We start from the raw sequence: 26,471 nt of genomic DNA, 5'->3' as shown, positions 1-26,471 counted from the left end.
AAAAAAAAAAAAAAACCACAGAACCCAAAACCATAATAAATACTCAAAAGACCTGTAAGGTTAACCAAAATTTAAAAGGCTCCAATAAAGCACTGGGAAACAAAGACCACTCCCCACACATCAAATGCTGTTTTTCCATTTTCATTTACTACTGGGTGTGGCAAAACCACACAAGAACATAGAAGTAGCATTTTAACCATTGTTAAACATACATTTCTTTAGGGTTAAGTGTATTCACATTGTTATGAAGCAGATCTCCAGAACTTTCTCATCTTGCAGAATGGAAAGTCCCCATTCAATATACAATGTCTACTCTTTCTTCCTCCCTCCAGCCCCTGATAAGTTGAAATTTTAAAAATTGGGCCTATTACCTTAAATGATCATGTTTTGTATTTGAAAACATGACTATACGTGTTTTTGTTAACATCAAATTGATAAATATATATATATATATATATTCCAACAAATATATTCCAGTAAATATCAGGCTGATGGGAAGACAGTTTAGTTCAAAGTTATAGTCCCCAAAAGAAATTATTTTTCAATTTCCAATTTAAAATGTATAGTCCCAGAAAAAATGACTGCCTTGACTAGAGAGAATCATTAGCTTTGCAAAGTTTTCTAAAACTAATCTTATTAACAGAACCTCTAAAAAAATTCTCTAAAACGTTTTCATTCCATACACTTAAACAACAGATGAAAGCAGTCAGTCATGTCAAATCTATAATAAATAATGTAACATTGACTGAGCTGAGAAGAAGGTTAATATCAACTCTTGACTCCTCCTGCCAGTGGACAAGTCTCTAGGTCACCACATGTTGACAGTGGTAAGCATGCTTCTTAATATCATTTTATTTTTAAAGAGGTCACTTGTTTAGAGGCATAATTTGTAAAACAAGATAACCAAATTAAATGAGCCTTTGGCTTGTGGAATTTCTTAGGAACACCCACAAACACCAGTGTCAAAGCCCTTCTACTTCTTGTAGGGTCAAGGTGAGAGCACAGGTATCGGAACTACAACCTGGGTCTTTAAAAAACGCCCCTCACCTGCCCCACACGTCACCACTATGACATCAGAGGGGTGGGCCAATCATTTGGCTATGGAACATAGTATAATTTACATATGACTACCGATTGGCCAAAGGGCGTAAGCCCGCCCCTAAGATGACGTTTGTTTACAGATAGTTTCCAGAGAAACCTCAGTTTCTGCTGGCGGTTAGACAAGCAGAGTGTCGCTCCTCTACCGTCCTTAAAAATGAGCTAAATTTGGTAAACAATCGGGAGATTTGGTCCTGGCTGTAGAACTAATTCAGACTACAGACTTCTGGGTTGTGTGTCCAGTCCATTTTCCCAGATAATACTAGCAAACCTGGGAATTTGTTAGTATTACTTAAATGAGTTCCAGAAAGAAAGGACCTCATGTTCGTGACCAACATTTTGGGGAAGGAGATGACTTCGGAAAACAGACACCAAGCTACAGGGAGGTCAGAAAGGTGAGAAATCGCCCCTCAGAACAAAAGTCAGCCAAGCCAAGGAATCGTCAACCAGCTCTTCCAGGAAGACCACAGGGTTGCCCTGCCACAAAAAGTCGCTCGGTGGAGAGAGGTCGCTCCCATGAGAAAACCCGAAGAACAGAGAAAAATCCCTCCCCCGAGAAGTATCATGTTGCAGATAAAAGTCCCACTGCTGAGAATCATTGCACTACAGTTAAGAGCACCTTGGCTGAGAAACCTTTGTTGGCCGAGAAACATCGTGCTACAGAGAAGAGTTCCTCTGCCAGGAAACACCATTCTCTTGGAAAACGTCGTACTATAGGGAAATTTTCCTCTGCCGGAAAGTCCCCCTCTGACAGGCGCCTCCCTAGGAAGGAGCGTCACTTCTCTAAGAAAAGACATTCATCTGAGAAGCATCTCTCTGTTAAAAAAGATCTTCCCACACAGAGAGGTCGCCTTATCAAGGAAAGCCGTCTTACAGAAAAATGTCACCCTACAGAGGAATGNGAAAGCCGTCTTACAGAAAAATGTCACCCTACAGAGGAATGTGGATTGGCTGAGAGAGGCCGCCCTATCATGAGAGGTCGACCTGCAAAGAAAGGACTTTCTACTAAGAAGAGTGCTTCTACTGAGAAAGGTTACTTTGATGGGAGAGGTCGCTCTACTGAGAACCATCACCCTTAAGAGAAAGACCCCTCAGTCAAAAAATTTATTTCTGCAGGGAGCGATCACCAGATACAGAGAGACCATTCTGTGAAGAGAAGACTCTCCACCACAGAGAAGAAAGGTCACCCCATAGGGAGAGTTCGGCCATCTGAAAAAAGTCACCTGGCAGGGAAGGGTCGCTCACCAGAGAAGACTAGCGCTGCAGTGAGAGATCGCCCCTTCAAAAGCTGCCCTGCCCAGGAGAGTCATTTATCCAAAAAGGGTAACTTTGCAAAGAAAGGACTATCTCCTGGAAAAGATCACCGCACAAGGAGGCTTTGCCTCAGAAAAAGTTATCCTGCAGAGGAGGGTTACTCATTTGAGTGGGGCAACTCTCAGGAGAGAGGACCTTCTACACGTGAAGATTGCCCTTCAGGTATTGCTCGCTCTATCAAAAGCCTCCCTGCAAAGGAGAGTCCTTCATCTGAGAAGGATAACTCTGTAAAGAGAGGACCATTTCCTGGGAAAGATCGCAGCACAAGGAGGCGTCACCTCAGAAAAAGTTATCCTGCAGAGAAGGGTTACTCATTTGAGTGGGGTAACGTTGCTGCAAGAGGACCCTCCGCAGGTGAAGATCACCCTGCATGGAGAGGTCAGCCTCAGAAGAAAAGCTGCCCTGCAGAGAAGGGTCGCTCAGATGAAAGGGGAAGCTCAGCAGCAGGAAGACCCTTTGCAGGTGAAGATCGCCCTGCAGGGAGTGGTCAGCCCATCAAAACCTACTGGGCCAAAGAAGGTCATTCATCTGAGAGCGGTACCCCTGCAAAGAGAGGACCCTCTCCCGGAAAAGAGGGTCATGCAGATGAAAGGGTCAATTATGCAGAGAGAGGATCCTTTGCAGCAAAATATTTCCCCACAGGAAGTGGTCAGGCTCCAAAGAAAATCTGCCCTGCAGAGGTTGGTCACTCAGTTGAGAGGGGTAACTCGGCAGGGAGAGGACCCTCTGCAGGGAAGGATGGCCCCACAGGGAGACACAGGCCTCCAAAGAAAAGCCAACTTGCAGAGAAACATCTATCTGCACTGGGAAGATGCCCTCCCCAAACAAGTTGTCCTGCAGAGAAAAACCTATCTTCCCAGAGCGTCTGCTCTGCAGAGAAAGTGCATGCTGGGGAGAAAAATCATTTTGTTGAGAAAAGACGCCCTGCAGAGAGAGAACTCTCTGCAGAGAAAGGTCAGATGGAAAAGAAAGTCATCTGTTTTGAGAAACATCATTCTGGGGAGAGAGGTCAGTTGTCCCAAAGCAGCTACACTTTCCCTGTGGGGAAAGGTCATTACTCCAGGGAAAAAAGCTTTCCTGTGGAGAAACCCTCTTCTTCAGGATCTGCACCTATCATGCCAGTGCCAAAGAACATGCAGAATATTCGAAAAAACAGAGTCGGCAGTGGTACCAGCACAGTACCACAGATTTCTCACCAGAATGTGGCTGGGACTGTCACCACTGGTCAATCTGGTCAGGCAGGGATGGTGAGAATGGGAGTTGAATTGAAGTTGCCTGATGAACTTAAGCCATGTCTTGTTGAGGACTGGGAACTGATAAACAAGCATAAGCAGTTATTCCAACTCCCTGCTGAGAAGAATGTAGATACTATTCTCGCGGAGTATGTCACTTTTGTGAAATCACAGGGAAAGGCTGATGATAGGGAATATTCTGTTGATGAACTTGTATATGGAATAAGAGAGTACTTCAACAGGATGCTGTGCACCCAGCTACTCTGCAAGTTTGAAAAGCCCCAGTTTGCCGAAATCCACCTGGCTTATCCTCATATTCCAATGTCTCAGGTTTATGGGGCTCCACACCTCCTACGATTATTTACTCAAACTGGGACTGTATTGACCCATTCCCTCCTTAGTAGGCATAGTCTTATGCAAGTGTCTAGGTATCTGCACGATTTCCTTAAATACCTAGCCGAGAATTCCACTTCTCTATTTAGTGCCAGCAATTACAAAGTGGCTTCTGCTGAGTATTGTTGCCAAGCCCTGTAAGGGTCAGCTGACCACTCCCTGTTATGACCTGGAGCAGTAAGCATTTGTGTGTTTGCTATTTTTATTATAGCTGTTCTTGAAAATTGTCAAAGTATAACAGGGTTTAATATTTCAGTCTGCTTATTATTGTGAACATAAATAAAAATATTAAATGTTTTATCAGTATTTCAACAACAAATAAATGTTCACTAAAAGAATTTGTGTTGCTTATTTGACAACATTGCTTGAATGTTGGTGCTTCTATTACTTACACATTATGGGTTTCTACTAAGTTTTCATATTACATGATGTTACATGTACATCATATACATATTACATGAGCATATATTACATGAACACATATTACATTACACACATTACATCATGTAATATGTATACATATTACATGAACACAGAGGACATGGCCTCATTCCTAATGCTAAAGGTTCAATATAATGGATATACTCCAAACATATGCATACACATAATTTAAAATATAAAATTGTTTAGAAATGTATAAAGATTGGAGATGTAGCTAAGGAGGCCCTGGGTTTACTCCTTGGTTTCAAAAGTGAAAGAAATGGGAAGAAAAAGAGGAAGGACTGAGGAGAAGGAAAAGGAAGAATGGGTATAAAGTGAAAGGGAGGCTAGAGAGGAGGAGGTGAGGAGGGAGAGGTAGTGAGGGGAGGAGAGAAATAGGTGGAAAGAAGAGGAGGGGAACAAAGAAAAGGACAGGAGATAGAGGAGCAGGAAGAGGAGGAGGTGAAGGAGAAATGGGAGAAGGAAGACAAGATGGGGAGGAGGAGGAGGAAAAGTAGATGGGAGAGAAGACAATGGAGGAAGAAGAAAAGAGTGGGAGGAGACAGAGAAGGGTAATGAAGAAAAGGAAAGGAAGGAAAAGAGGAGAAACACGAGGAGAGGCGCATGAGGATATGGAGAAAGATATGGATGAGGAAAAGGAGATGAGGGATAGGAAGGGAAGAAGGGAGGGAAGAGAGAATGAAGAGAAAGAGGGAAAGGAGAAAGATAGGGAATGAATGGAGGGGTGGAGAAGGAGAGGAGGGAGAGTAGAAAGAGGAGGGGGAGAGGTAGAAGAGAAGGTGAGGGGGAAAGAGGAAGAGAGGAGGGGAGTTGAGGGAAGAAAAAGAAGAAGACAAGAAGAGAAGAGGGAGGAGGAGAGAGGAAGACGAGGTGAGAGAAAAAGAAGGACGGAGAAAGGGGAAGAAGAGGAGAGGGAAGAGAAAGGGAGAGGAAGATGAGAAGGTAAGGGAGGAGAAGGAGGAAGAGGAATGGAGGGGATGGGAGAAGAAGAGGAGGAAGAAAATAAAAGGGGAGGAAGAGAGAAGGAAGAGAAAGAGGGAAAGAAGGATAGAGAAAAGGATGAGAAAGAAAAGTAAGGGAAGAAGGAGAAAGGAAGGAGTTGTGGAAGAGGGAAATAACAGATGATGGAACATGAGATGAGAAGAGACAGCAGGGAGGAAAAGGAATGGAGGAAGGGGAGGAGTAGAAAAATGGAATAAGAATGGGGAGGAGGAGAAAGGGGGAAGAGAAAGATAACATGAGGGAAGAACAGAAGAAGGAGGGGCAGTAGGAGAGGAGGAGGAAGAGAAGTAGTAGAGGATGAAAGAAAAGAAGAATATAGAAGACGTGGTAGCAAAGGAAAGGGGAAAAGATCTGTGTATGGCCTTGTCCCCACCAAATAGAAACTCCCTTCTACGGATACCCCAATTCCTATCAAACAGCACATATAATTGTTCATGCCCTAGATCCCATTTTTATGCCCACATTTCACCTGGTACTGTTAAATTTGAATTACCATTCAAATTTGCCAGAGTGGGCACCAGTTTTCTTAGAGAGGCAGAATATCAGAGTCAGTGTGCCAAAGAGCAGTGACAGGCAGGTTTTGCCACATCCACGGCTGTCTCGCCTGTGTGACAAAATGCCTCTCAGGTGGTGGCCATCTCAAAATGAGAGGCTCGTGCTTCTTGGAGCTTGGCCCCCGATGGCTCCCTGGCAGTCTGCTCGAGTTGAGGTGCCTGATTAGCCTCAACGACCTCGTTCACTTTGTTCCTGGCGATGGTTTCTTGCATTGACTCTGCTATCCTTTCTTCTGTTCTATTTTTCTCTTGACAAAAACTTAATCTGTTCAAGGAACCAGAAAACATTTCCAACGGCTCCTTGAATACGGAGGAACTGATGCGTCAGTTCCCTCCCTTGATTCAGGCCATTAATATTATGATTAAGACTCTGGCTCGCTCTCTGGGGGAATTTACAAATACCCTAGAACAGAAAGAGCTCATGATAGGAGATTTGGTAGAAGATGGGCAAATTATGAAGGAAAACGTATGGGATGGCATGAATTACCATTTATGGAGAGGCTAGCCAGAATGAGAAAGCCCTGGTACATTTTAGATAGGAAAGAAAGACAAGATATTCTTGATAACATGAAGCCAGCCATTCAATATTGAAACAAACCCTGGGGGTGGAATCCTGAAGAATGGTGCTTGGGTTACCTTGGTTACCTTGAAGGCAGATATGATTTAGGGCCATGACAAAGCACAGTTAGTGGTGTGAGACTAATTTCAAAGAACAGCTCTGCCCACCTGGCCCTGACCACAAGACTTGCTGAGAATAATCAATTGTCTGTAATCATTTTTCTATGGAAACTTTTATGTCTACCAACTTCCTTCTGTAATCTCTTAAAAGTGATGCTTGAATTTTAGTAAGGTTGCAGCAGATTCAAATCTCATTAGAGTTGTGTCTGTCTGTCATTCGCCGAAGCCTTCACCCCTGTTCTCCCTCGGTCTTCAATCTCCAAGAGAGTCAGTCCGCAGCAAGGTTTCTACTGCAGAAGGGCACCTCAGGGCCACCCATTAGCTATGAGCTCAGACTGATGAGCTTGCTGATGACATACAGCATCCCCCAAAGGATAATACCACAGATAACTAGCCCCGGACACTATCCAAATTCAAAACTCAAAGCAAACTCTCAATTGAATGTGTACTCATAACACTATAAATTTGAACCATCATAAATCTCTGCAGAACAGATGACATTAGAAAAATGCAGGTACACTTGCATATCACAGTCCATCATAAAAGGAAGTCAGGACAGGAACTAGAGCCTGGAGGCAGGAGCTGATGCAGATGCCATGGAGGGGTGCTGTTTACTGGCCTGCTTCCCCTAGTTTATTAACCCTGCTTTCTTATAGAACTCAGAACCACCAGCCCAGGGATGGTACCACCACCATGGAGTGGACCCTCTCCCATCAATCACTAATTAAGAAATTGGTCTGCAGGCTGGCCTACAGCCCAAGCTTATGGCAGCATTTCCTCAACTGAAACATCCTCCTCTTAAATAACTCTAGCTTAGATCAAGTTGACATAAAACTAGACTGCACAACATACTAATTAAGCAATGATACTGTGTTGGGGGAATTCTGTTAGTTCATTCCCTGCTGGTCAGCCAAAGTTAATCACACAGAAACCATATTAATTACAACACTGCTTGGCCAATGACTTAAGTGTATTGCTAGCAAGCTCTTACATCTTTAAGTAACCCATTTCTGTTATTTTGTATCTTACCATGAGGTCTACTGGCAAGATTCCAGCTGGTGGCTCACGTCTTTCTCCTCTGGCAGCAACATGGTGTCTCATTGACTCAGCCTTCTTTCTCTCAGCATTCAGTTTAGTTTTCCTGCCTAGCTCTATTTTGCTAAGCCATTGGCCAAAGCAGCTTTATTCATTAACCAATAAAAGCAACACATATATAGAAGGACTGGGCACCAGATGATGATAAACATTAAAAAAAAAATCCCACACTATCTCAGAATTGAGTATAATAAAAGGTTACTTATTTAGGGGTAGACTCACAGATCACAGTCCTCTGAATGAATGGGTAACAGGAACCAAATCCAGTGCTGGAAAAGAGAGGGAGTGCGTGATTTACCTCGACATTTATAGTATAAGAGACCATGCCCAAGTGGGCTGGTATCTTAAAGATTTTTGGCTGAAGGAGCTCCCACAGCAATACTGTCTTTTATATACAAGATTTGTAGATATCCAAAACATAGATAAGGGACATTATTGATTATAAGAATATTTGAATAGGAGTACTCTCAGAAAAAGGTGCTTAAGGTACCTTAAAGCAATGCCTAAGTTTGGATGCTCACCTTACTAGGCCTGGATGGAGGTGGGTGGTCCTTGGACTTCCCACAGGGCAGGGAAACTTGATTGCTCTTTGGGCTAACGAGGGAGGGGGACTTGATTGGGGGGGGGGGAGGGAAATGGGAGGCAGTGGCGAGGAAGAATCAGAAATCTTTAATAAATAAATAAAAATTAAAAAAAGCAATGGCTAACCTAATATTATATAATTTTTTAAATTTGATTTTTATTTGCTTGTATGTAGGAGAACCAACTAAAACAAATGTTGCTTAAAGAATGCCATAATGAGGGGTGAGGTAAACAGTTTGGTGTGTAGGAGCACTTGCTTTGCAATCATGAGGAACTGAGTTCAAATCCTCAGCATCTACATAAAAAGCCAAGCATGGCTGCAGGTGCCTGTAACTCAGTGTTTTCATTTTGTTTCTTTTGCCATGATAAAATATCCAGACAAAAGCAAGTTGGGGGCCACCAAAATGGTTGAGTGAGAAAAGGTGCCTGATGTCAAGCCTGAAGATCTGAATTGAATCCCAAGTACCTACATGGTAGAAGAAAAAAGAGAACCAACTCTACAAGTTGTCTTCTGAACTCCACTTGGACACTATGGTAGCATGTGTATCTCTGCACGCACATACACACACACACACACACACACACACACATATACATACACGGGGAAAGTGAAAGAGGGGAGGGAGAGAGGGAGAATAATTTTTTTAAAAGCAACTTAGAGGAGGAAAGGTTTATTTTAATTCATCTCCAGGTTACAGTATATCACAGCAGGTAAGTCAAGGTAGGAACTTAAAAGAACTAGTACTTTACATCCATAGTCAGCAAAAAAAAAAACCTTAATGCATATATTCTATTAATTAACTCACTTTCTCCCCTCTTTTTCTTAAAGATGTGTGTGTGTGTGTGTGTGTGTTTTGTCTGCATGTATGTCTGTGTACCATGTGCCAACAGAGACCTGAAGAAAACATTGGATCCTCTGGAACTGCAGCTGCAGACAGTTTGTGAATTGCCATGTGGGTGAAAAGAAATCAACTTGGGTCCTCTGAAAGGACAGACATTGAGCAATCTCTCCAGGACCCAAGGTATGATGCTGCCCACTATGGGCAGGTCCTCACGTATCAATTAACATAATTAAGGCAATACTTCATAGACATTTTAGAGGACTTTATCTCAGGTGATTCTATACTGTGTCAAGTTGACAATTAAAACTAATAATCACATTCAGTACTCATGAGGGAAGACCACCAGATCCCAAGTTTGGGGGATAGATATGGTAATGGCTTACTAAAAATGTCATCATGTTTAATGTTGCTGAATAATATATTAAAAAGGCTAAAGTGGAGCTGGAGAGATGGCTGATGTGGGAGTCTTCTGTTTTGTGTTGATTTCATTGGTTAAATAAAGAAATTGCCTTGGCCCTTTAATAGGACAGAAAATTAGGTAGGTGGAGTAAACAGAACAGAATGCTGGGAGAAAGAAGCCGAGTCAGGCAGTCTCCATGATTCTCCCACTCCAGATAGATGCAGGTTAAGATCTTTCCTGGTAAGCCACCTTGTGGTATTACACAGAATATTAGAAATGGGTTAGATCAATATGTAAGAGCTAGCCAATAAGAGGTTATAACTAATAAGCCAGGCAGTGTTTAAAAGAATAGTTTCCGTGTAATTATTTTGAGTAAAGCTAGCCGTGTGGAGCTGGGTGAGAACGCAGCCCACCGCAGCTCATACAACAGAGATGTTACCGGTAAGCTACCACCACTGCTCCACACAACAGATGGCTCAGAGGTTAAGAGCACTGGCCATTCTTTCAAATTCCTGAGTTCAATTCCCACCACCAACGTGGTGGCTCACAACCATCTATAATGTGATCTGGTGCCCTCTTCTGGCATGCAAGCATACATGCAGGTAGAACACTATATATAATAAATATTTTAAAAAGCCTAAAGTGGTAAATTTCATGTTATGTATAATTTATCACTTCCACACCCAAGATTCAAGATACTGTACTGTGGGAGCCCACATGACTCAGTTTCCATCTGGAATCATTTCTGATTTAAAGAAGTCATTTGAGTTTAAGCTTGCCTGCTCTGCTCTTTTCCATAACCTTGAGGGCTGTAAGAGACTTCTGATTTAGCCTGTAAGAAAAAAACCACTCTATCTAGTAGAAAGTGTACTGCTGACGACAAACCTCAGGAACATTAAGATAGAAAATAAAGGCTGCTTCCAGGCAGCAAGCCCGTGTTGGAGAGGAGGCTGCTCACTCAAGCACAGGAATGGACTTGCTGTTGGATACTGACTGACCATCTGTGCTGTGCTTTGTTCTGCTTTTGTATATAAACAAGTTCTGAAATAAACTCTGGGCTGTTTGGCTGCTTCATCATGACAAGACAGACCTCCCGTTTCTATCCTGTCTTCTGTTTCTTTCATCTGACTTTTCTTTGGTCCCAAGGATTCCCCTATCCAGGAACCCTAGCTGACTTTGTAGGAGCAGCTCCTACACTGTACATGTAGAGAAAGACTCCAAACAGGAAATTCTGTCAGGAGATGGTATTCTCCAGATGTGACACTATAATCTGGACCAGGACCGCCTGAGTGCAGAGGAAGCTTTCTGAGCATAGTGCATCAGGCTTACAAGTTCTTTGTTGACAACTGGCTTTTTTGTCACTGTTTTTCCTCTCTTCGTCAGTTTCTAGAGTCCTAAAGTAGTTGGCTTTTTGTTTATTTTACTTTCTTGTTGGTTTTATTATATGAGTGTATGTGCCTGTTTATGTGTATATGTATGAAAGTACATATATATACAAGAGTGTATTGCATGCTTATGTGTATATGTATGCATGTGCATACATATGTAAGAGTGTATTGCCTGTTTATGTGTATATGTACACATGTGCATACATATGTAAGAGTGTATGTGCCTGTTTATGTGTATATGAACGCATGTGCATACATATGTAAGAGTGTATGTGCATGTTTATGTGTATATGTATGCATGTGCATGCATATGTAAGCCAGAGGATCCCCTAGATGTCATTCCTCACACATTGTTCATCTTTTTGTTTTCTTTCTTTTCTTCCTTTTTCTTATTTGAGACAAAGGCTATCACTGGTTTGGAACACACCAAGTAGGCTGGGCCACATGACCAGTGAACCTCAGCAATCTGCTTATTTCTATCTGTCCCATGATGGGATTACAAGTTCATGTCGACATGCCCAACTTTTTAAAAATATAGATTCTGGAGACCAAACTCAGATCCTTGTGTTTATAAGGTGAGCCCTTTACAGGTGGCAATATATCCCTGGTCCTACCCTGGCTTTTTGAGGAGAGAATTTGTTAAGCTCATCACTAAGTTATTCTAGAAGCCTCACTTGGGTAGTAGCTGATTTTATTTCCTAATTCTTCCAAAAAAGAGTTAAAAAAAAGAGACAATGAGTAACACCAAGAAAGTTTCCTTCTAAAATGTTATGAAAGGCACTTTATGTAAATTTTCCATTAAGAAAAGCATGCCTCTTCGTAAACATAAATGGACTTTTATATTTGTAAATATGAGATGCTCAAAAGAGAGAAATCATGATATTTGTCCTTCTATGCCCAAATAATTTTATTTAATATAATGATATCAAGTTGTATCCTTGTTACAACATAATTGTATTCATCTTTATTGTGAACAAAACTACCCTGAATACATATCAATCATCTATCTACATGCTATCTACTTGTTTATACATCTATCATCTATGTAGCCATCTATAATCATATTTGCTTTATCCATTCATTTGCTTGTGAAATCCAGACTGATCAATAACTCAACTCTTGGCGGAAATGCTATAATAACGTGAATGTTATCTTGCAGTGTGTTGGCCTAGAGACTTTCTGGTTCATACACAGAAGTGATGTGGCGGAGACATATCTATTTCAACATTTAGTTTTGTTTATTTTCAGAACTTTTCTATTGATTTAGGGTATCTGGAGTCATTCTATTCCCACTGGCAGTGTTTAAGGATTGTCTTTCCCCCACATTTTCAGCAGCATTTCTTAAGAACAGCTCACTTTATTTTCAATTTCTTTTTTTACAGAGTTTTACACTTTATATTGTAGAATTCTTCCATTTTTGAATATGTTTATTCATAGGTAACTTTGAAGACGTTCTGAAGAGAATTGCTTTCTTCATTTCGTCCGTCATGTGTTATTGTTATATAGAAAAGCTACTGATTTTCATTTGTTGATTTTGCATTCTCTTACTTTGCTGAAAGTGTTTTCCAGCACTGGTTGTCTTTAAGCCTCTATTGTAGAGGATAATATAATCAACAAATATGAATAATTTAAAGTCTTCCTTTACTACTTGTTCCAATCACATGAAATATATTCTTGGGAAGTTAGTATTAAGTCATTGACTTCATTTTATAATGGGACATAGCATTAAAGAAAATGTTAATAACAATTCATACCAAAGTAAAGATCATACCTTCATATAAAAAAAAAAAAGAAAAAGCATGCCTCAAACAAAGCAGAATACTGAACACTCTATTTGTTTGAGTGGTCTTTTTTTTTTTTTTTTTCGAGACAGGGTTTCTCTGTGGTTTTTGGAGCCTGTCCTGGAACTAGCTCTTGTAGACCAGGCTGGTCTCGAACTCACAGAGATCCACCTGCCTCTGCCTCCTGAGTGCTGGGATTAAAGGCGTGCACCACCACCGCCCGGCTTGAGTGGTGTTTTTAACTACTCAGCAGCTGAGCTGTTGTGATCTTCTTGCTAAAAAAACAAAAGTTTGCCCTCTAGAGTCTAGATCATCAGGTGGACTTAAAATAGGTTTTCACACAATCAAGTTGAATTGCACATCTTTCTTTCACCCAGCAGATGGGGACGTTTTATAAGACATGAAGAAATTGTTCAAACATATCTAAGTAGCTAAAAGAGAAATTGTCTCTATTTTTCTTTCTCCTTTATCAACATCTTGAAATCATTTACAAATTGTTTTGATCAAAAAGTAGCATTAATTATATGTACATTATAATATACCCATATACTATGTATGTATATACATATACAATATACACATATACTATAAATATACACATAATAAATACATAATATATATGTATATGTGTGTGACTAATTACAATTATAAAAATCAGGAAAAAAATTACAACTTCTTCCATACCTGGTTTCCATGAGGATTTTTTTGTCAAATACTGTCTTATTTAGCATCAGATCACACACATCTGCCTACTTGCTGATAAAAACAGAACAGTGGTATGTAAAAATGGGCAAACTTTTCTTTCAATAATTGATCCCTCTGTTTTCTTCTCATTTTCTTCAACAAAGTTTCCTAATTCTTCTTTGTTCCCTACATTAGTTCTTTAGAACTTATACCATACCACCCCCATGTACGTTTTCATTACAGATTTAATTTCAGATTTAAAAGCATGAAAACATCTTGTACATTTTTATGGAAGCCACAATACTTTGGCTACACTGTGTGTCAAGAGAGTCAAAATGTAGGATGGAGAAATGATGGGAAGTGTGACAGTAGGGGCACATCATTATCATAACCCTTACAAGAGGCACTAGGAAGTAAGGACAGCAATTAAAGCTATGCCATCAACTTGTTTACTTAAAAGCCACTGTAGGCAAGTGTGCAGGCTGTAGAAGATAGAAGCAGAGAGAATAATTAAGAGTAGATAGATAGGGTCTGGATAGACGGCTCAGTGGTTTAGCACCCATTGTTCTTATAGAGGACCTACATTCAATTTCCAGCACCTACATGATGGCTCATAGCCATCTGTAACTTGAAATTCCAATTCCAGAGGATCTGATTGATGCCTTCTGATCTCTATGAGCACCAGGCATATATACATGGTACTCATACAGACAGACAGACAAAACATTTACACATATAGAATAGATAAATCTAAAATTTTCTAAAAGAAAAGATGATGGATGATTTGCTGGTGGCCTATATCTGTAATCTTGAGAAGAAGATTGTTACAAGTTGAAGATCACACTAGGCTACCTAATAAAACATTGTCTCAAAAAAGGTGAGATAATGGATCACACAAAGTAAAGATGAGACTGTGAGTTGATAAACAATAGTGTCTTAGGAGGGGAAGCATTAATGATGGAGACCTTTAGGAAACATGAGGGGAGCTCGCACTATGGAAAATTCAACAATAGGAGCAACTTAGCTGGAAGCCCAAAGAGCCCTTGACAAAACACCTGGCAGTTGGCAGGAGAGCAAGACATAAGTATGCCCATTATGTTCAGCAAAAGAGTCCTGAGGGCAACTGCCAGCCTTCAAGAAAGATGGATTCAGGGAAGTTCTGGAGTAGATGAAAACTTCATATGACCAAAACAAGTTTGATGTGAATGAAGCAAAGGTAGATGGATAATTTGATACCGACCATGAAATTTTGGCATTAGTCTTTGTTAATAAATGGGCTCTGCACTGTAACATTCTGCACTCTGCACAAAGACCAATTGTTTGGAATTAGAAGACTCAGGTGGGAATATGACGGCATCTTGCCAAATGCTTTACAGTTCCATACATATGCTGAAGAAATAGAGTGGTTCAAGCATTATAAAAAGTCTTTTGCTATTTACATGAGGCCACTGGGAGGAGACAAAGGTTTATATATCACACTGCGTGTGAAGCCTCCTAAAAAGCCTTTATGTTAAAGTATAGAGTCTAAAAGAATGCCAGTGCACAAACTTCTCAAAAAAAAAAAAAAACAAGAAATAAAGCTACTATATGACTCAGTTATACCCAAAAGATTTAGCATTCTACTCCATAGATACTTGCTCAGCCATGTTCACTGTTGCTCTATTCAAAGTAGCATGGAAGTGGAAGCAACCCAAATGTCCTTAAACTAAAGAATGGGTTATAAAAATGGGGTACCATTGAGATATAAAGAAGAATGCATCAAGAACTATGAAGATAAATGGATGAAACTAGAGAAGATCATATTGAGTGAGTGTTCTCTCTAATTGGAAGCTCCTAGCTCTAAATCTTCAGATGTGAGTACATATCCATAAGTAACTGCAGAAGCATGGAAAGTAAAATGGAAGCATTGCCAGAATTCGGATGGGTGTAGGGGAAATGAAAAGGAGGGCTCTCTAGGAAGGGGAAGGAAAGTAAATACAGAAAAAGAAGGTAGAAAAATAAAATAAGAATATGAATGTCTCAAAAAGCCATATGAAATCTTACCTGTTTACCTAAGAATCCCTAAAATGCACGTAATTTTGTATATAAATATACATACATAATTTCAATGACATTTTCTCATCTGAATTTATTATGTTCCCTCCAAGAGTCAAAAGATACCCTAACAAAACCCCAATACCCTAAGAAGTCCTCTTTTGAGCTGTTAGCCTAAGCTGTCCAAGAGATGCCCAAAACTTACAGCCTATTGTTATTATTGTTCTTGGTTGTCCCCCTAGAAATAGAAGATAAGTCTTATTGCTGAAGACACCATGCCCTTCAGAAACAGGGCCCAGAGGTCCCTGAACTAGAACACTGACCTGAATATACCTCCCTGAAGACTAGCTTTCATGTTAGTAGAAGGTGCCATGCAAACTTCCAAAGGAGGGACTAAACCAATAGTCCTACCCAGCTATAATGCCTAGAAACCATATCAATGATCAATATGATATTGTCACAATAACCCTAAGGGTGCAACAGTGGCATTTGTACATTGACAGTAACCAATAGCTCTCTAATTGGACTTAAGACACTTAATAACACAGAAACCATGCCTCATACTGGAAACTTAACTGATTGCTCAGTGTTAGTGAAGTCATGAATTTTGAAGAAGAACCTATGTAACAGGCCCCCAGACCTTAGCAAAACTGATTCCATGACAGGCCATAAAAGTAATCACATAAACCTGCCAAAACTAAAATAAAGACCTAGTCTATCTGTTTTAGTTAGGATTTATATTACTGTGAAAAGACCCTATTAGTATGGCAATTCTTATAAAGGAATTGGGGCTGGCTTACAGTTCAAAGGATTAGTCCATTATCATCATGGCAGGAAGCATTGTAGCACACCAGACAGATATGGTGCTGGAGAAGGAGCTGAGAGTTCTGCATCTGAATCTGCAGGTAGGAGGAAACTGTATACTACACTAGGCATAGCTTGAGCATATGAGACTACAAGTCCATACTTCCTCCAACAAAGCCACAGCTACTCCAACAAGGCTATACTTCTTAATAGTGCCACTCTGAATAGACTAAGCATTCAAACACATGAGTCTATAGAGACCATACCTATTCAAACCACCACATTTCACCTTCTGGATCCCATAGGCTTTATAGGCATGGCATAATGCAAAATGCATTTACTCCAGCTTCAAAAGTCCCCATAGTCTATCATAGTATCAGCACCATTTAAAATCTCAAAGTTTTAAGTCTCTTCTGAGACTCATACAATCTCTGAATTGGTAACCCCTATAAAATCAAAATGAAAAAGAAAATCACATCCATCCAACATATAATCACACAGGATATACTTTATTGTCCCAAAAGGGAGGAAAGAGAACATAATGAGGAAATACTGAACCAAAGTATACCAAAACCCAGTTGGGCAAACTCCAAACTCCGTGTCTCCATATCTGATGTCAAAATGCTCTTCAGAGCTCCACCTCCTTTCAGCTTTGTTGACTGCAACACACTTCTTTCCCTTGGGCTGGATCCACTCCCTGTTAGGAGATACCCTTGGCAGATATCACATGACTCTGGTACCTCTAATGTCTTGGGGTCTCCATTGTAATCCAGGTTTCACCTTCACAGTTTCACACAATGGCTTCTCTAGGCCTTCATGCCAGGACACCCCTGGCAGATGCCTGGCCTCAGCAGCTTTATTTAGTCTCAGAGGGAGATTCTGTTAACCCCTTTCTTCTACCCTTGACTCAAAAAGCAGAACCATGGTCTGAAGCTGCCAATTACATCTTCACCAGCTTTTTGTTTTCCTTGGTTTCCTTCACTGCCTAGGCTTGGCTGTCTTGTAACTTTGTCTGTAGACCAGGCTGGTCTTGAACTCAGAGATCTGTATGCCTCTTTTTCCTGAGTGCTGGGATTAAAGGTGTGTACCACAATGTCTGCACCTAATTGTTCTTTAATTCCTTTTCACAAGTTGAAAGTTTAGCTGGTTGGGGTCTTACCCCCGAGGTCTCCCTACTTTATTCCATTTAACATCAGGATTTCCTTTAATCTGTTTATCTCTTTCAATACAGAATTTAGCTCTATTCCATGTCCTGGTGTCCCTTTTCTCCTCAAATTGTACATTTTGTATTTTTTCTTGTCAAGCTTGCTCCTTTTCATTATAGATCTTCATAAGAGTGAGCACTAATAACTATATGACAAGAGTCAATACTAGGCTGTTTTGAGATTTCCTCTGCCAATGGAAAAGTCTTAACTTTAGCCCCAGGCAGACCTTTCAGACAAGGGAAAAAAAGCAGCCACTAAAATATCACAAGACTGGTCTCTAGGTCATATATCAACATTCTTCTTCTCTGAAATCTCCTAAGCCAGACCTAGTTCAAATGACACTCAGTACCACTTTCTTCCATGTTCCTACTAAGATGGTCCATTAAGCCCCACTTAAAGCATTCAGCTGCTTTTCTAATCCATATTCCCAAAGTCTATATTCCTCTAAACAAAAGCATGGTCCAGCCTATACCAGCAATATTCCAGTCCCTGGTACCAATTTCTGTTTTATTTAGGGTTTCTATTGCTGTGAAGAGACACCATGACCAACTCTTATAAAGGAAAACATTTAATTGGGACTGGCTTACAGTTTCAGAGGTCTAGTCCATTATTATCATGGTAGGGCATGACAGCATGCAGGCAGACATAGTGTTGGAGGAGGAACTGAGAGTTCTTCATCTTGTTCCACAGGCAGCAGAAGGCAGCTGTGTACCACACTGGAAGTAGCTTGAGGTTACGAGTTCTCAAAGCCCACTCACAGTGACACCCTTCCTCCTGCAAGGTCACACCTCATTCAACAAGACCACATCTCCTAATAGTGCCACTCCCTATAAGCCAAGTAGTCAAAAAATGAGTTTCTGTGGGCCATACCTATTTAAACCACCACACTTGTGTCAGTGCTGGGGAGCCTGTCTGTTACTTACCATATAAGAAAGCCAACCTCTTCCACATGTGAAAGACTGAAAACATTACAGAAATATCCTGACCTATACCATGTAATCATTATTTTTCTTTTTTGCTAAGAAAGGGGTTGAAAGGAATACACTGAACAAAGTAAGTTCCATTAAATTTATGTTTTCCTTTTAACCCAATAAATTACATGTATTACAATAAGGAAGAAAACTCTGTAGAACTATAAAAAAATAATTTAAAATGCCAGACAAAGTCATTCTTTAGCCAGGAAGTTATTTGTTCATTGGGTTTCTAGTTAAAAAACCAAAATGCCCTGGAAAGTTCGTGTAGATTTCAGCATGAACTCAACATTTCTGCCCTCTTTAGAAAAGGTCAAGGAGTGTAGTAAATTGGTCCAGATTCTCCTATCCCTAACACCTGCCACCCCAGTCTTAATCAGTGGTGGAAGAACGGTCTCAGAACTGTTTGTCTCAATTGGCCATTTAAGTTTAATAGTGAAAGACTGGTTAATGATAACAATGCATCGTAAAACCTTCAGAAGGAAAGGAGAATGTTTTGTGGACCATTTTTTTTTTGTGTGTGTGTGTGGCAGTTTTAAGTTATTAGTTTTCAAAATCAGTACTTTTTAATGGAAACAACTTGACCAAAAATCTGTCACAGAATTTTGAGACCCATTAAAACAAGTTTAATGAGAAAAAAAAGAACAAAAGAAATATTTCCTATATGCCAGCATAGTTCCATCTCTTTCTAGTACTGTCTTGTCCAATAAGAGTTGCTTTGCCAAAAGTTACATCTTTCTACAAGTCAGCTTGTATTTCATACCTAAGTGGCATGGACCCAGGTCTCTCTCCTTGATTTGTAACAACTCTGAAAAGCTATTTTATTTTCTAAGATCACCTCTCAGTGAAGCAAGAGAGGTTTTAGACTTGAATTTCAACCCAACTGTGGTGGTTTGAATAAGAATGCTCCCTATATGTTTATAGACTTGAATGCTTAGTCACTAGTGAGTGAAACTGTTTGAGAGCGATTAGGAGGTGTGGCTCTCTTGGAGGAGGTGTGTCACTGGAAGTGGGCTTTAGGGTTTCAAAAGCTCACACCAGGTCAAGTCAGTCTCTCTCTCTCTCTCTCTCTCTCTCTCTCTCTCTCTCTCTCTCTCTCTCTCTAGATCATGTTATAAAGCTCTCAGCTACTGCTTGTTTTCTTGAAATCCTCTACCCCTTCTGGCTCTTATGCTCTTTCTGCCTCCTCTTTCACAGAATTCCCTGATCTCTAAGCAGAAGGATTTGGTGGAGATATACTCTTTAGATCTGAGTCTTCCAAGGTCTCTCTGCTTATTCACTGACTGTAAGTCTCGTATTCGTTCCCATCTGCTGCAGGAGGAAATCTTTTATAATGACTGAGCAAGGCACTGATGTGGGATTCCCTTCTGTATGCTGTGAATATGTTTTATTACCATATAATAAAGAAGCTGCTTTGGTGTGTGTCAGGGAAGAATATAGCAAGGTGGAAAATCGAAGCAGAGATAGAGAAGGAAAGAAGGTAGAGTCAGAGAGATGCCATGTAGCTGCCCAAGAAGCAAGAGGCAACAAACCATGAGCCTTGTGGTAAAATATAAAATAATAGAAATGGCTTAATTTAAGATGTAAGAGTTACTTAATAAGAAACCTGAGCTAATAGGCCAAAGAGTATGTAATTAATATTAAGCCTCAGAATGGTTATTTCATTAACAGCTGCAGGAGCTAGTGAGCAGGATCAGGTGAGTAGAGAGAAACTGGCCCAGGGCAACCACTGGGACAGAAAATATTTGTACCTACAAGACACTGATCTATGAGTATAGCAGAAAGTTGTTAGGTGTCATTTTATTGTTACAATTTTTTAGTACAAGTAGTATTTGGTTTTACCCCAGGTGCCTGGGTTATCTAGTCTCAGGCTGTAGGTCACTGAAGTAGTGTTAGATATGGGTTCCATCTTATGGAGTCAGATCAGATCTTGATTTGTTACTCTCACCAGCTTTGTACTGTCATTGTTCTAGCGTATCTTGCTGGAATGACACCCTTTGTAAATCAAAGGGTATATTACTGACTTGGTATTTACATTTCATTTTTGCTTGCATGTACTAAAGATGCTAGAACATGCACCAGCTCTACTTCTTTGTGTTCAATGAGTTGTATAGGTGTTGACTTCAGCAATTGAGCCATGCCATCAGTTTGTAGAAAGCAACTCAAGTAGATGTAATCCAATCCCAGGACTGGAAGCTTCATTTGTTGACAAGAAATGACCAGTTGGGGTTCTGTTGTCCCCATTATTTGGCAATTTCCATTAAATAACCTTCATATATGTATACATTTTAGGGAGATTTTACTGTATTGTTTTCATATTACTCCTCAAATGGCCCTTAATGTTAGCTGTCTTTCTCTACATACTTTCTTCCTTCCCTCTCCCCTCTTTATCCTTCAGTTCCAGCCCCTACCCCCAGCCACAACTATTTATTCTATTTCCCTGTCCTAGGAAAATCTCCCTGCCCTGCCATAGTCCATTACTTTATACCTAATATGCTTGGTTCTTTGAATTAGAGCTTGCATATCTGTGGAGACCCAAAGAGGCCAAAGTTTTGGGACGTGTTTTTAGTTCATTCAAGGTTATTGTGCTTCTAACTCAAAGGTCCCACCTAGTTGTAAATCAGAGTTCTGCTCTCTCAAGACTATTGTCAACACAGGTGACTAGTTGTTAGACCTCATGCTCCTGAAATAGGGAAATAGTTGGTTCCTACCTAAAACAAAAGTCTAAGGATCAAACTAAGTTTCAGCTCCCTTTATGGAAATAACTTGGGATTCCACCCAGGGAGTGGTTTGTCTACAGAGTGTTTGGTCTAGGGCATGAGTCTAAAGCATGAGCAATGAATGTAGCCTGTAATTTTCAATTTGTATGTTACTGCAGTCCTTTGTTTTACTCCCGCGTTTTGGGGTCAGGGGTATATTAACCATTTGGAAATTAAACACGGGTGAATTTTCAGTGCTCATTGAAAAATTTCCTCCTGATATTATCTTATATGTTTCTGTGTTTTATTATTTGCATTCGAGTCTTCGTATTCTTTACTATATTTCAAAATTCCCATGCCTCCACTATGGAGAACGGTATTTTTGTCGAGGCTGGCCCCCAACAGATATCATTGACTTAACAGCTAAAATCCACATATATACGAATACACACCATATTTCTATTTCTGGGTCTAAAATGCCTCACTAGGGATTCTTTTTTTGTTCCATCCACTTAGGATTTTTTTAAATGGCTGAGTAATACTACATCATGTAAATGTACCACATTTTCTTTATTCATTCTTCTATTGTAGGACACCTAGATTGTTTTAATTTTCTGACTATTATGAATAGAGCATCAGTGAATATGGTTGAGCAAGTGTCTCTGTGGCATTCTTTGTGTACACACTTGAATGACTTAGCTGGATCTTGAGGTAGACTGATTCACATCTTTCTGAAGAAATGCCACACTGATTTTCATAGTGGCTATACAAGTTTGAACTCCCAATAGGAATGTATGAGTGTTTCTCTTATTCTACATCCTTGCCAGAATGAGCTGTCACTTGTTTTATTGATCTTAGCTGTTCAACTCTAAGTTGCTTTGATTTGTCTTTCCCTAATGGCTACAATGTTGAAACTTTATGCTTTTCTTAGACATTTGAATTTCTTTTCCTTTTCTTTTTTTGGGGATTCTCTGTTTATATCTGCACCCCATTCTTAATTGGGTTGTTTGTTTTCATGATAGCTATGGGGTTCTTTGTGTTGTTCTTTATATATTTTGGATATTATTCTTCTATCAGATGTGTAGTTGGTAAAAATCTTTTACCATAGGCTGCTGCTATGTCTGAATGATGGTATCCTTTGCCTTACAGAAGCTTCTCAGTTTCGTGAGGTCTCATTTATTAATTGTTGATTTTAGTGCCTGTACTAATGATGTTCTGTTCAGAAAGTTGTCTCCTGCACCAATGTGTTCAAGGCTATTCCCCACTTGTTCGTCTATCAGGTTCAGTGTACAGTTTTATGTTGATGACTTTGATCCATTTGGAGTTGTGTGCAGGGTAAGAAGTATGGATCTATTTACATTCTTCTACATTCAGTCATTAAGTTTGACCAGCACCATTGATTGAAGAGATGCTGTCTTTTTTTCAGTATGTATTTCTGATTTCTTTATCAAAATTCAGGTGTTCATAGGTGTGTAGATTTATGTCTGGGTATTTATTTGATTCCACTAATTAACATGTCTGTTTCTATGTCAATACCATTCTGTGTTTGTTACTATTGCAATGGATTAAGTAAAATGTTGCAGATCCCCAAAGTGGCTGCAGTAGCAGAAATGCTGCAGGTAAGTCGTGGCAGTGGCCAGGGAGTCCCGAGAGCAGCCAGTTCCAGGCAGGGACACTGCAGTTCCCAAGTGGCTGCAGTGGGACATGAGGGGCAGCAAGTCCCACAAGGAGAGACAGACAGATGTGCATGCCACAAGAACATGCTGCAGGTCTCTGAATGCAGCTGGTCCTGGGCAGGGAGCCATTCAGTGATGTGGGAATGGTTTCTTATTAATAAAGAAACTGCCTTGGCCCATTTTATTGGATAGAAAATTAGATAGGCGGAGTAGACAGAAGAGAATTCTGGGAAAAAGAAGCTGAATGAGTTAGTCGCCATGATGCTCCCACTCCAGACAGACGCAGGTTAAGATCCTCTCTGGTAAGCCAGCTCATGGGCTACACAAAATATTAGAAATGGGTTAGAACAATATGTAAGAGCTAGCCAATAAGAAACTGGACCTAGCCGGGCCAGACAGTGTTTAAAAGAATACAGTTTCCGTGTAATTATTTCTGGATATAAACTAGCCATGCGGGCGGCCGGGTGCCGGGGACGCAGCCCCGCCGCTCCTATTTCAACAGATGGCGCCCAACGTGGGGCTAAATCCACTTAAAAACCTGAGAAGGCTTAAAAATAAGGGAGAGAGAGTTTAACACAAATTTTTACTGTTTTGTTGGTGGCGTGCTGTAGAGAGATTCCTGATTCAACAACAGCAGCAGAAAAAAAAAAAGCTGCGTCATTTTAAAGCACGGCTTCATAGGGCTGTACTGCCAGCGTAAACTCTGGCTTTAAAGCATTTCAAGGCTTTTATGGGACTGGATGCTTGTGTTCCACTTGGGATCGGAGGAGAGTGCTCTGAGACCGTGCAGATGGCTCAGAGCTCCCCGCCTGCACCTGGGCAGAAGACAGAATCAAGCTTAGGCAGGCGGAAGAGCATGGCGGATTCCTGCCGCTATACAGAGACGCGTTTTCAGACTGCACAGTGCTCTGCATGTCAGATTTGGCTGTAACTTGGATAAAAAGAGTTTCTGTGCTGCACACTCAGTCTCAGAGTTAAACTGCTGAGTGCGGCTCCAATGTGGACTTGCTGTATGCCTAAAACTGTGAATGGTTCAGGGACACCAAATGACTCTGATGTGCTGATCTCAGGCAGGAACTACCGTAATTACCTTAAAACTGCGTAGTTAAGGTTTAGACTGGGCAGGACACAGGCAGTACCGTATTACCTGTACATGGTGCAACTTAAGTTTTTAAGAACTGTTTAACATGTTAAGAAATGCTCCTGGATAGTGAAAAAATTACAGATTCACAATAAAACAGATTCAGACAGACCACTAAATGGATCACAATGTTGGATGAGTGTACGTAGGCTTGAGAGAGAAAAAAAAATATATAGAGAAAGAATAAAGTTAATACCCTTAAAAAAGGGGGTAAAGTCTTTAAAGAGACAGAATACAGAAATACAGATAGTTATAGATTAAAAGAAATAAAGAAAAATAAGCCACGTAAAAATGGAAAATTCACAGAGAGTCTGGATTATGTACATTGTGTTTTCTTTAAAATTTTTGACTGTGAAGGAGCTAAGTACAGAGAGACATTTCATTACATGGGCTGCCAAGCTAAACCAAAATGGATATAAGGGTATTACGATTTCAAAATTTGGGTCTAAGGATATGATGCTTTGGAGAGGGTCTTCTTTTGTTTTTGCAGAGGATGAGACCCTGTGGATTGCATCTATTCCGATTTGGTATGATAGACCACGCCCTCCTGAAAGGTTGCTGTGAACACCCTCAAAAAATTGCTTCGCTCAATTGCCAACTGAGATGAAACTAGCACACAGGTTATATCATGAACGACCTAATTAACGACGCCCCTATTCAGCAGGAAGCAGTTTGGAGAGAAAAAACTACGCCCATGTTCCCAAATATTGTTTATAAATGTTCTTTTACATTTAAAGGGGGATATGATATAGATATGAATAATTTGCATTGGTATGGATTTTAAGGTCAATTTTGTTATATGTATATGTATTTTTGATCTTGATTAAGGTATTGTGATTGTGTAGTTCATTTAAAAATGTAATGTATAATTAGGAAATATAGGTTGTTAATGGATAATCATCGCTAATAGTTAAGCTTGTAGTCATGTTAATTAGATTTTCTAGATATATAGAGATATATTTCAGTTAGATAGGCATTCTTCATATCTTTCAAAGACTGCAGAATATGGCATTTAAAATATTTTAATAACTTAGGACTTTTCATGACAAGGAGACACGTCTGCTCCTGGCAGCACCAGCTACTTCAAGAGGAAGATGGGCATCGAAGAGGATCCTTATGGAGTTGGATAGTCATTTGGGCAAGAAACTGCTCTTGCCTGGACTGTTGCATAAACTGGACACAGAGAACCCTCAGAGAGAGGACTGCTGAACTTGCCTAAAGGTGAGATGGTCTTTCGGGGTTCCTGATTCATGAAAGAGTCTGCGAGACATTCTGCAGGACACAGCAGAAAATGACTGAACTGTCTTTGAAATTTCCTGCTTCATGGAAATGTATCTGGATACCATGGGCCTGTAGGCCGAAGATGGATGCCCCAACGGTACCAAAGAACTTTGGGTGACTGTCCAGGCAGCGAGATGTCTCTGTCATTTCTAGAGTTTTCTTACTCAAGTATTATTATATCCTTCTGGAGTCTTTGATGGAGTTGAAGAATGAATAGTTATAATTTTCCTTAGTTATGATAAGAGATAAAATAGATATAAATATTGTAACTGTAATTCTTACTTGATAACTGTTTTGTTATATGTAATTTTACTATGTTAAAGTTAAAGCCTTTCTTTTTTGTTTAAACAGAAAAAGGGGAAATGATGTGGGAATGGTTTCTTATTAATAAAGAAACTGCCTTGGCCCATTTTATTGGATAGAAAATTAGATAGGCGGAGTAGACAGTTTACTTATATGGCGAATTACATTTATTGATTTACTTATGTTGCACCACCCCTGAATCTCTGGGAATTATATTTTTGATGTGTTCTTGAACTTAGCTATTTTATTGAGAATTTTTACAACTATGTTAATAAGGGAAATTGGTCTATAATTTTCTTTCAATTTTGGGCTTTTATGTGGTTTTGGTATCAGGATAACTGTGGCCTCATAAAACAAATTTGGTAGTGTTCCTTCTGTTCCCACTTTGTGAGATAATTTGAAGTCAGTTTTGGAAAAAGTTCCATGAGGTGCTGAGAAGTTATATTCTGTTATGTTTGAGTGAAATGTTGTAACTATCAGATAGGTCCATTTGATTTATAACTTCAGTTAGTTCCAGAATTTCTCTGTTTAGTTTTTGTCTGGATGGCCTATTAATAAGAGTGGGTCATTGATGCCTTCCACTAATCAGTGTGTGAGGGTAAATATTGTGATTTAAGCTGCACCAGTGTTTTTAATATTTTATGAAGTTATATGCCCTAGCCTAGTATTTTGTTCATAGATGTTAAGAATTGCAATGTCCTCTTGGTGGATTTTTTTCTTTAGCCAGTATATATTGTCCTTCCCTATCTCTTCTGATTAGTTTTGGTTTGAAATCTATTTTGTCAGATATTAAAATGGCTACCCAAGATTGCTTATGAGGTCCATCTGCTTGGAATATCTTTTTCCATCTTTTTACCCTGAGGTGATATCTTG

The 26,471-nt window shown here is 40.0% G+C and overlaps 1 protein-coding gene and 1 long non-coding RNA gene across 2 annotated transcripts in view; both read left to right on the top strand.

Annotated features, from left to right (window-relative positions):
* LOC126512902 (uncharacterized) overlaps nucleotides 1–25,704 on the top strand; it is a 143,199-nt gene extending 117,495 nt beyond the window's left edge. The window contains exon 2 of the long non-coding RNA XR_007595182.1: nucleotides 24,800–25,704. This is a non-coding gene — a long non-coding RNA (uncharacterized lncRNA). The remainder of the gene's footprint in view (nucleotides 1–24,799) is intronic.
* On the top strand, nucleotides 3,666–4,178 carry LOC126512891 (mortality factor 4-like protein 2). The gene has a single exon (XM_050160948.1). The coding sequence runs from the start codon at nucleotides 3,666–3,668 to the stop codon at nucleotides 4,176–4,178; it is 513 nt and encodes a 170-aa protein (XP_050016905.1).
* Nucleotides 25,705–26,471: the final 767 nt, after the last annotated feature.

This window comes from Alexandromys fortis, unplaced genomic scaffold, assembly GCF_014885135.2.
Source record: "Alexandromys fortis isolate MF-2015 unplaced genomic scaffold, M_Fortis_MF-2015_v1.1 scaffold_83, whole genome shotgun sequence".
NCBI lineage: Eukaryota > Metazoa > Chordata > Mammalia > Rodentia > Cricetidae > Alexandromys > Alexandromys fortis.
Note: the sequence above shows the minus strand (reverse complement) of the source record. Positions and strands in the feature narration are given on the sequence as shown.

What these genes read in the sequence shown, in the direction of transcription:
- LOC126512891 (XM_050160948.1), top strand. Translation starts at nt 3,666, where the DNA reads ATGGGAGTTGAATTGAAGTTGCCTGATGAACTTAAGCCATGTCTTGTT.